At 41.0% G+C, this 11,140-nt stretch overlaps 1 protein-coding gene and 3 non-coding genes across 4 annotated transcripts; all 4 read right to left on the bottom strand.

The window, feature by feature from the left end:
- Positions 1-1,260: 1,260 nt before the first annotated feature.
- trnar-ccg (transfer RNA arginine (anticodon CCG)) lies at positions 1,261-1,333 on the bottom strand. The gene has a single exon. It is a non-coding gene; the product is annotated as a tRNA-Arg (tRNA).
- Positions 1,334-2,552: 1,219 nt separating this feature from the next.
- Positions 2,553-2,625, bottom strand: trnar-ccg (transfer RNA arginine (anticodon CCG)). The gene has a single exon. It is a non-coding gene; the product is annotated as a tRNA-Arg (tRNA).
- Positions 2,626-4,590: 1,965 nt separating this feature from the next.
- On the bottom strand, positions 4,591-7,823 carry ubc (ubiquitin C). The gene is made up of 2 exons (XM_058994215.1): positions 7,670-7,823; positions 4,591-6,318 (listed from the first exon to the last, which is right to left on the bottom strand). The coding sequence occupies exon 2, from the start codon at positions 6,309-6,311 to the stop codon at positions 4,710-4,712; it is 1,602 nt and encodes a 533-aa protein (XP_058850198.1). The 5' UTR covers positions 6,312-6,318; positions 7,670-7,823; the 3' UTR covers positions 4,591-4,709.
- Positions 7,824-10,896: 3,073 nt separating this feature from the next.
- On the bottom strand, positions 10,897-10,968 carry trnaa-ugc (transfer RNA alanine (anticodon UGC)). Its single transcript has one exon. It is a non-coding gene; the product is annotated as a tRNA-Ala (tRNA).
- Positions 10,969-11,140: the final 172 nt, after the last annotated feature.

The following is an 11,140-nucleotide window of genomic DNA, read 5'->3' as shown; positions in this document are numbered from 1 at the left end:
TGTAGGTTGATATGGGATAGAAAGTGTGCATCTGCTATAGATTTTCCTGGTATACCGTGGTTTTTAATGTGCCTCTCAATACCTATGCGCTCTCACAGCTCTTTGCAGTACTTTTAAGTTTAAACGTTTAGTATTGAGTGTTTTAAGGCCCTCTATAACGATTGCCGTGCGTGTGTGTGCGCTCAGCACCCTCGCTGGCCTCTTCATTCACCGGTATTCAGCCTCTCTGTGGGGCAAATGTCTTCGGTTCACACTATGCTGGCAACGCTAATGGCTGTCAATCGAAGGGTGTTTTTTTTTTTTTTTAAATAACAGCATATGACAGAAACTGCACATTGCTCGTTGGGTTTTTATAATGATAAGACCTTATCTTGTTCAAGGCTGAACATCAATGCTCACACACACCGAATCTGATCAGTCCAGCAACGTGTGTCTGATTTTACACTTATCAACAGTATGTTATTTACAGCGAGATAATGCTGCGACTTCAGGCAGTTCAGAGTGGAATCAATGCACATTATACTAACCCCATTGATAGTCTATCAGGTATGGTTAATAGGAAGCTTCCTCTTCATGCACGCAGGCTGTCTTTTAACGGCATCTGATTGGTTGAAAGATCATTACCTGTTGCCCTTAAAGCACAGACAAGCACGAACACCACGGGAATGACGTCACATTATATAACTTGATCCTGCAATGAATTATTACGACCTTAATTATTTTCAATTTTAACTCATGAATTGTGTTTAGATGGGAACTTTTTTATTTTTTATTTTTATTTTTTTAACAGCAGATTCACCATTATATATATATATATATATATATATATATATATATATATATATATATATATATATATATATATATATATATATATATATAATGTTACAATTGACCCCATACACCATTAGCTGAAGTATATTTGGGCACATGAATCTTGCACAATTGTGACTCAGTGACATATTCTTGCTTGATAAGGCCTATAATTTTAGGGATGTTAAAACGTTTTGAAAGTAGGACAACAACAACAACAACATAGCCTTATTTGAACATTTTTATTTTTCAATAAAGATATTCCGTTTTTGAGTTAAATAAAAACAAACATGTTTGCTTCATGTGAAAATTTATCTTATTCAATAAAACATTCAATTCTTGAGTTAAATTAAATGTGTTGTTATTTATTTAATTATTCTTCAACATAAGAAACATATTTTGTCTAGCCCCCTCTGAAAACCCCACAGATGTTGAAAGATAAATGAACGACCCAGGTGGGACTTGAACCCACAATCCCCAGCTCCGGAGGCTGATGCCTTATCCATTAGGCCACCGGGCCCTCCATTCAGTGAGGCAGCTAGGGAGGTGATTTTATTCAACTACATGGGACAATAAAAAATATCAAGCCGTGCAAAAATCTCAATCCACCACCAGCACTCCCACACCTTCATTAACTCTGTAGAGCCGGACCCTTCATTGTCTGGTCCCCTGGGTTCCAGCGGCTCTCTCTTCATTAACTCTGTAGAGCCTGACCCTTCATTGTCTGGCCCAACTGAAAATGTTGGATTTATTTGACGGGGTAGCCATGACCTTGTTACTTGTCCTCTACCCGGCTCAACTGTGGCTAACTGGGTGTAAAATCATAGATTTGCTCACTTTAATTATGAAAAGACCTGCAAGGCATGGAAAACCTATTAAACCGACCCTGAAGATCTGATGGAATCAGATGACCAAAAAAATACAACACCTTCTCAGATAAATGTCAGGAAACCACAACAGACCACTACAGAAGTTGCTGCCACACTCATGACTCATGCTGCCACACTCATGACTCTAAACTTCCTGGAATTCGATTCCTTTTTCAATAGAGCTCATTGCATTCTACAGTCACCGTGCTAGAGCACTGGGAGGTGTGAGGAATCACGTTAGTTAGGGATTCTTTTGTGCAGACTACAGTATTTGTTCTCCTTGTATCCTGCAACGCTGTCCTGATCAGATATCATTTTTCCTCTCCTAAGATGTGCATACTTCATAGACCCCCTTTATTGCAGATACCCCCAGGGCCTGGTTTATCAAGGCCTTTACAACAAAGGGGAATGGTAATGTAAATGCTTCAGTCGCTCCTTTCCTTACACAACCCTCTCAGCTGCATGCTGCTTGTGTTGTAACAGTGTGTTTTTATTTCCCTTTTATGGAGCTGCAGATTGCAGGTTGGAGTAAGGGCTGAGATAAACCTGCCCTCCTTGTGTCTCTGCCAGGCACTGATCCCCCCTGTGCTTTCTGCTGGTTACAAAACGCTTATACAGAAATGTACTTAATAATAATAACTACTGTCACTGAATTTAATATTGCAATGTTTTTCTCATTGTCAAACATAACAAATACTGTTGACGATAGAATTGCTGGAACAAGCCATTTCTATTACCCTGCCTTTTGTTTTGCACAAAGCTTTAAAAAAGGACTTTAAACAGAACAATAACAATCTAGATTACATTTGCAGCAGATTTTTCTAAAATATATATTATTATTTCATCACTGAACTTTGAAACATAAATGAACGACCCAGGTGGGACTCGAACCCACAATCCCCAGCTCCGGAGGCTGATGCCTTATCCATTAGGCCACTGGGCCTGTTGTCATTAACAGAAACACAAAGGACCATTCATTGTCTGTTAAGACACAGCCAGCATTGACAATGCTGATCTGGAAGACGCTGGAGGAGATGGGGGCTGTTGCCATGACAGACTGTAAACATTGCAATGCTTCCATACAGCAATCTCAGGCTGCCCTACTTGTTTTTTTGTGGAGGGCGTTTAAAAAGATGCACCTGGAAACATTCTCTTTTTTAAAGCCGGGGTGTTTATGCAGACCATATGAGGGGGCTCCAACATTATTAACATGCTAAGATACGTATTAAGAATTAATATACAAATGGCTTGCACACCAATGTTTGCTAATTGCTTTGTGTTTGCTGTGCTGGTAGTTGTTGGTACGTTAACACTTGTGTTCAAGATCTCTTGCTACTTGGCTTGTTTTTTTACTTTAAGGTTTTAATGCAGATAAATCTCGCTGTTGCTTTGTGATAGACTTACTTCCTGTGCTGCAGGTCACTCACTGCAAAACTACAATCTGATCACGTGACCTACAGCACAAAAAGTAGACAGATACCTTAACTTTAAACAAAATCAAAGCTAATTTTGTGGAGTTGAAACATACATTTGTTGGCTGAAGGACTATGAAATACAGTAGCACACACTGAGGGAATTACCTAAACAGCATTACTATCACGAACGGAGCTGTGGCATCTGCAAGCTTCCCACTCTCAAGGTGGTGTGTAGGTATCAACATCAGCTCCTGGTGAGACGAGGTAGGAAACCTTTCAATTTCTAGATTTTTTGGCTACTTTTCAGCATTTTTTTTTTTTTTAAACAATTCACAGCTGCAAGTCTTTCTTTTGAACCTTGTGAATGTCCATCATAGTCTTTTGTTTCAGTGAGGCAAAATATGTTTTCTGGGATTCACAAAGTAACTGCCTCAGGGGAACTAATTTTACAGAACCCACATCCTTTTGCTGCTCATACCAAGCAATGAATTCTCCAATACGTAGCGCTGCTGTCTTGGCATCGACTCCACAGGTTTTAGACTGACGCATGCATCGTTATTTATGTGCACACCGTGGGCAGGAACGCCACATTGGCAATAACATACTGTATCTGAGATAAAACTCATCAGGGAGCCCCTGATAAATGAGGTTCTACTGTATACATATGTAAACCTTAAACACTCCATATAAATTCTTACCCATAGCTATAAGATGTTAAGACACCTTAAATCAAGTTAGGAGAGCCTAGAGCAGGAGTGTCAAACTCCAGTCCTCGAAGGCCACAGGGTCTTCTGGTTTTCATTCCAACTTAAGCTCTCAATTAACATAATTGACCCAATATGTTAAATCTGACATTTAGTATTTTAAGGTCTTTTACAGTTGGTTTTAAAAAAGCACTTAATTCAAGGTACACTGCATATGAAACATTGAGGCCTGAAGAGAAGTGTTAAATGTGTCCAGTTAATCAAATAAATTAGACCAATTAAGTAATTGAGAGCTCAGGTGGAAAGAAAGACAGAAGATACTGCGGCCCTCCAGGAACACAGTTCGACACCCCTGACGCTGGTACCATGTTGAATTAAGACCTTTGCAGCATTGCCCCTAAAAGCTGATGGGTTCATTTTCAGTAGAATACTAGACCATTGCATTTACAGGACTACTTTATTATTGATGTTTAAGCCAGTACATACAATTGATTAAAGACTAAGATGTCTGATTTTAGCCAATGGGAGACTTTTACAAGACCCTGATTGACACTAAACTTGTACTTGAGGCAACACAAGGTAGGCCAAGGTTTTTCCAAGTACACTAAACAATGGGAACTATGTATAAACAAAGTTTCCATTGAACTAAGATATATCAGAAGCAAAGCGTTAACCATTCTTTAATTGGATTATTAATAGGATCCTATTAACACCAGACTTTCTTTGTTGTGATTGATATCAAATACCAATTTATAAAGACTTTTATAGGACTCAATGATCAGGCAAGAGTTTCAGGAATGCATGAGCTTTATTGAAGCAGAATTAAACAAAAGTGTTACAAAGGAATTGAAAAGAAACACAGAATCATGCTGCAGCCTTTTCCTTTAAGTGCAACGGTTAAGCTTGATTTACTGTCCTCCCCTCAGACGCAGCACCAAGTGCAGGGTGGACTCCTTCTGGATGTTGTAGTCGGACAGCGTGCGACCATCTTCAAGCTGCTTGCCAGCGAAGATCAACCTCTGCTGGTCTGGGGGGATGCCTTCCTTGTCTTGGATCTTGGCCTTCACGTTCTCAATGGTGTCACTGGGCTCAACCTCCAGGGTGATGGTCTTACCAGTCAAGGTCTTCACAAAGATCTGCATACCTCCCCTCAGACGCAGCACCAAGTGCAGGGTGGACTCCTTCTGGATGTTGTAGTCGGACAGTGTGCGACCATCTTCAAGCTGCTTGCCAGCGAAGATCAACCTCTGCTGGTCTGGGGGGATGCCTTCCTTGTCTTGGATCTTGGCCTTCACGTTCTCAATGGTGTCAGCTGGTTCAACCTCCAGGGTGATGGTCTTACCAGTCAAGGTCTTCACAAAGATCTGCATACCTCCCCTCAGACGCAGCACCAAGTGCAGGGTGGACTCCTTCTGGATGTTGTAGTCGGACAGCGTGCGACCATCTTCAAGCTGCTTGCCAGCGAAGATCAGCCTCTGCTGGTCTGGGGGGATGCCTTCCTTGTCTTGGATCTTGGCCTTCACGTTCTCAATGGTGTCACTGGGCTCAACCTCCAGGGTGATGGTCTTACCAGTCAAGGTCTTCACAAAGATCTGCATACCTCCCCTCAGACGCAGCACCAAGTGCAGGGTGGATTCCTTCTGGATGTTGTAGTCTGACAGCGTGCGACCATCTTCAAGCTGCTTGCCAGCGAAGATCAGCCTCTGCTGGTCTGGAGGGATGCCTTCCTTGTCTTGGATCTTGGCCTTCACGTTCTCAATGGTGTCAGCTGGTTCAACCTCCAGGGTGATGGTCTTACCAGTCAAGGTCTTCACAAAGATCTGCATACCTCCCCTCAGACGCAGCACCAAGTGCAGGGTGGATTCCTTCTGGATGTTGTAGTCGGACAGTGTGCGACCATCTTCAAGCTGCTTGCCAGCGAAGATCAACCTCTGCTGGTCTGGGGGGATGCCTTCCTTGTCTTGGATCTTGGCCTTGACGTTCTCAATGGTGTCACTGGGCTCAACCTCCAGGGTGATGGTCTTACCAGTCAAGGTCTTCACAAAGATCTGCATACCTCCCCTCAGACGCAGCACCAAGTGCAGGGTGGATTCCTTCTGGATGTTGTAGTCTGACAGCGTGCGACCATCTTCAAGCTGCTTGCCAGCGAAGATCAGCCTCTGCTGGTCTGGGGGGATGCCTTCCTTGTCTTGGATCTTGGCCTTGACGTTCTCAATGGTGTCACTGGGCTCAACCTCCAGGGTGATGGTCTTACCAGTCAAGGTCTTCACAAAGATCTGCATACCTCCCCTCAGACGCAGCACCAAGTGCAGGGTGGATTCCTTCTGGATGTTGTAGTCAGACAGGGTACGGCCATCTTCAAGCTGCTTGCCAGCGAAGATCAGCCTCTGCTGGTCTGGGGGGATGCCTTCCTTGTCTTGGATCTTGGCCTTCACGTTCTCAATGGTGTCACTGGGCTCAACCTCCAGGGTGATGGTCTTACCAGTCAAGGTCTTCACAAAGATCTGCATTTTCAATCTGAAAGAGATTAAACAGGTTAGCTATGAAAGCAATTCTAATGCATGTAGTTATTGGCAGCTGAACACATTGAGACGCAACTTCAAAAACTGCATCTCCTATTCACGGCAAGTCACAATACATTGAATACAATCATTTTAAAAAGAATGTGCAGTGTAAAATACATTAACTATTGTTTAAAATATTGTATATAAAACATGTAATGGTACATGATGAATTACAATCTCATTGAAACATTTCAACTAATAAAACAGAGCTAGCCGGGCTTTGGCAGTCCAATTACAGTGTTACAATTTACATAAAGCCAGCTCTTCGTCTGTAATACCTAATGTTTCCACAACTGTGTAAATGACACAAGGGTTTAAGCTTACACCTTGAACAGCGATAGCCAAGCATCAATTAACAAGCAACATGAAAGTAACGTTCTCCTTTTTTGTATTTTATTTAAATATGCCATTTATATTGCTGCATGAATACAGACTGATGTTGACTTATCTATAACTGCGTTAAAAAAAAAGTGTGCTGCACTATTACCAGACATCACAAACTACACTGATGCTGGTTATTAGAAACTACAATTGGTCTATACCTTTAAGTACTGTATTATACCGATACAGTAATACATCGGCACGGCCAACTAATGAGTTTACAACAAACATTCATACCACACGAACTGTGTTCAGTATGTATACACTGACAGTCACACACACGTGTAAATAATTTACTATGTACAGCCTCACCCAGATGAGGCAGAGAACACCGAGTCTGCGCGAACAAGTGAATAAGCAGGGCAGTCATCATTTATGCAAATCAGGTACTCTCGGCTAAACCCGAGGACACGCCCTCCGTTAATGCGGTCTGCAAACCTTCCATTTCGAAACTGAATCTTTATCCTTCTCCCCCAATCCGGATTATTCCAGAATAGGATTTAGACAAAACGTTGTTTCTGCTAGTTTAAATCACAATTCTGTGTTTACAATATACCCCCTTCACCCATTAACACCGTTGGGTGATCTGACGCAGCATTAACACACAAACAATGAAAACATACGCGTAGCAAGGTCAAAATACACGGAAATATTTTATATAAAACTATACATCGATTACCCCCAAACATGAACCCACTTTTGACACGATGTATACGAAACGCGACATAAATAATCGTAAATATACATTAATAATTTTAAAAAGTAATTAAAAGAAAAAAGGCCGACTTAAGCAAATGCGCAGTTGTTCGTTATTTATGCGATGACGATAATGACTGTAATACAAGATAACTACTCTTTAAACTTCACAGAATATTTACAGTACACATTTAAAATTAATAATTTAAAGTAAAAACTGTACTTACATTTACGCTTTTTTGCCCCGGTAACTGTATATATTTCTCACTCTCAGCACCTATCCTCTCTGAAGTCAGGAAAGTATCTGCCGCACCAAACAAAGGTACCGCTATTTATAACGTTGATGACGTATCCCTCCGCCGAAACGCCCAGTAGGTACTAATTACTGCGCACTGAAGTCATTGTGGGTTATATTATCAGTAAGATGATTAAAAAAACAGAAATAAAGTAATGTATAATGTTTTTATTTACATGATAGTATTTTTAAGCTCGTACTCCCGGAATAATGTCGATTGCTCTGTCGTTGGTACGTGTCGAGGAAGGGGTGTTGCTGGGCTCGCTCGAGCAGTTTCCTGGGGGTTGCTGTTGTTTTTTCTGTGAAGGGGAGGGATTGCAGTAAATGGCGGACTGGAGTTGACTGGTCAAGCGACGTCAAGAAATTATAAACTGTGGATGTTTAAGAGAGTATAGACTTTACTTAATTTGTATTCCAGAAAGGTGATTGGTAGACCCCTTTGAAGTATTTTTTTTTAATTAAAAAAAAAAATATATATATATATATATATACACTTTTTTTTCGCAGTACAGTATTTCTTGTCAGATATTTGACCTAAGTCAATGTATTAATTGGTACTCTCGCTTTCAGTTTCAATAAACAGTCATTTCTTGCACATGTTTGTTTTGTAAAGGGTTCGTTTGGGAGAACAAGGAAATATATATTTTCTTAAAAAACCAGTCTATCAGTTCTCTACAGCCTTTGGTCTTCCTCATATCACTTTACCTGGCTGCCCTGGTTACAGTTCCCTAGCAACAGCTCTATTTAAATTTTTATTGTGGTAGCAGTAACCGCTCCCATTATTCTTTACAGAAGTTAGTATGTATATCTTTAAAGTCTAATATCGTTGGTTATTTATGTGAAGCCTCTGGTGACTTTTAATACACCAGCGGTTAAACACGAATGCTGAGAAACAATAATTAGTTGCTTGTTGTGATATTACTAAGTGGACAATGCAAACCCATCATTTAATCGTTTAATAATGACTCTTCTGCTCTCTCGGGATTCAGTCAGAATGTGAAGACCAACGCCTCTTATTGTCTAGTGAGTCTCATGATGGTCATGGTGTCTATTATTATTATTATTATTTATTTCTTAGCAGACGCCGTTATCCAGGGCGACTTACAATCGTAAGCAAATACATTTCAAGTGTTACAATACAAGTAATACAATAAGAGCAAGAAATACAATAACTTTTGTCTACCTCTTAAAAATAAAATAAAAATAAATAAATAACATATAAAACACACTGCAAGGCCACAGAGCGGAAAAGCTGTGCTATACAAACACGCATAGACAACATGGATCTGGGTTTTAATATAGATAGTACACAGTTGTGAACCAGCCTTAATGTAAATGTGATTCTAATGCCACACATGTACTAAATGTCGTTTATATATGTAAGCTGATTCATTTAGAAAGAGCCAGTATCAGCTGGCTCTGCTGTGCAAGACACGTGAGCTGTAACGCTGGTCCTGCAGAGAAATCCAATCCGCCCTGCCGAGTGCACAATAATCCTTTCTTTGCATCCAGCCAGCGAGGGCCAGGCAGCTGCCTGCACATTTTCATAACAACACACTGCCAAGGGACTCGATCAACACAGAGGCGCAGTCTGCAACCAGCACAAGGGCAGAAGCATAGCAACAGCTGTGTGATTGGATTAGAGGAACGTCAGCAGGTGCTCACGTGTGTGTGACTGAGGAAGACACCCCCGCTGCCCCCCCCCCCCCAACCTGAGGATGTGGCTGAAACAAGTCTGCACAGAGGCAGGATTCATTTTAACCAGTTAGAAAATAATAAAAAAAAAAACACAAAAACAGCATTGTTAGCAATAGCATAACCTGTCATGCTTTTTTTTCTGATCAGGGGTATTTGCTAAACAATCAGGTCAATAATTTGTAAGAGGATTCTTTATTATATATAATTCCCTCCTTACCAAAGTAGTATATGGCAGATGAAAGCCTGCACGCATTTTTAAACAAACACGGCAGTCTGTAGCACGTACAGTGTTAGGCACTGCCTGGGATTTTATGATACGCGAGAATACTGGAATACTTCACTGTTTATGATCTCTCAGCGTATTGAAGAAACAGTTTAATTATCATTACAAAGGGGGGGTCGGCCGGGTTTTGGGGGTCTACAGGGTGTTGCCACTTTCTTAGAAACCAGTAGTAAATAGATACTGAGACATTTGTTATGCAAAGGATGTTAACCATGTGTTTAGCCCAGAACAGTTAGCAGCTAGTTAGTTGGTTGGTTGTAACCTGGGTGAAAGCACAGACCCACTTTGAAAATCACATTTTAACGGCTGCCTGGCTAATGGAGGTTGTCTGTGCCGCAGACTTTAGCCCAGAATCAAACATTTCAACGATATGTCAAGGCAAGCGATCAAGCGAAACAGTGCACGTTAAAGTGCACTGGTATCTCTGTGAAATGCATTGCAGAGAGAATGCCTCTTTTTAGTGCCTCTGCAGTGCAGCCCGGTACTTCCTTCTGTGGCATTCCGATCTGTAATACAAGCTCAAAAACAGGAAATTAGTCATGGAGGGTGCTAAATATAAAGCATTGCTTTTGCCAGCCACACAATGCAGAATTACCAGCACTGCAGGTTGGGCGAACCTGATCCAATGCTTAGGGTGCAGTTCTAGTTTTAAAGGTCTTAATTGATGATCGCGGTAACCACAGCAGTTTTGAAATATTCGTTTAACCTTGGCAACACATACATATTTCTCAATACAATTCCAGCACATTAGTCATTAGGAGATTACGGTAAGCTGTGAGGTTGGAATGTGACTCAAATCATTACCAGTCTTAAAGCTAAAGAGCACGTTCTGTTTACAGAGCTTGGCTGCAGAGCGAACAGTAAGAAAGTGTGTAGTCAGCTGCTCGCTCAACTGTTACTGTGTCATGTGATAGAATTGTCTGTGTTCCGGACTAAGGCTAACGCTAATATTTAACAATTATTTTAGATTGTTTCCTTACACAAATCAGTAATTATGCTATTGTATGTATGTGTCAGATTCACCCTAATACAGCAGCGTGGTACTGTATCACCAACAAACAAAAAAGGCAGTGCTTTTAAAACTGGAAAGTGGAAGCTAATCGTATGAAACAATAAAACAAGACGTCTAAAAAAATAACAAAGTACCATGTGTGATTTAAAAAAAAAATAGTCAGACCTGGAGATGCCGGGGATTGAACCCGGGGCCTCATACATGCAAAGCATGCGCTCTACCACTGAGCTACATCCCCTAGATACAATGCGTCCCAGGTGTTAGGTAGCATACTCATTTTGACACGGATATATATTTTTTTACACAGGTATTGGTATGTAAAGTTTCCATTAATATAATGATGCCTGTTGCTCACACACAGCTACATTAGGTACATTGTACTGTACAGCAAATCCCTACAGGAAGACATG

The sequence above is a fragment of the Acipenser ruthenus genome, chromosome 21, assembly GCF_902713425.1.
Source record: "Acipenser ruthenus chromosome 21, fAciRut3.2 maternal haplotype, whole genome shotgun sequence".
In the NCBI taxonomy this organism is placed as follows: Eukaryota; Metazoa; Chordata; class Actinopteri; order Acipenseriformes; family Acipenseridae; genus Acipenser; species Acipenser ruthenus.
This window is presented reverse-complemented; position numbering and strand designations above follow the sequence as displayed.

Coding starts and splice junctions, on each gene's coding strand:
- ubc (XM_058994215.1), bottom strand. CDS start 6,311: ATGCAGATCTTTGTGAAGACCTTGACTGGTAAGACCATCACCCTGGAG.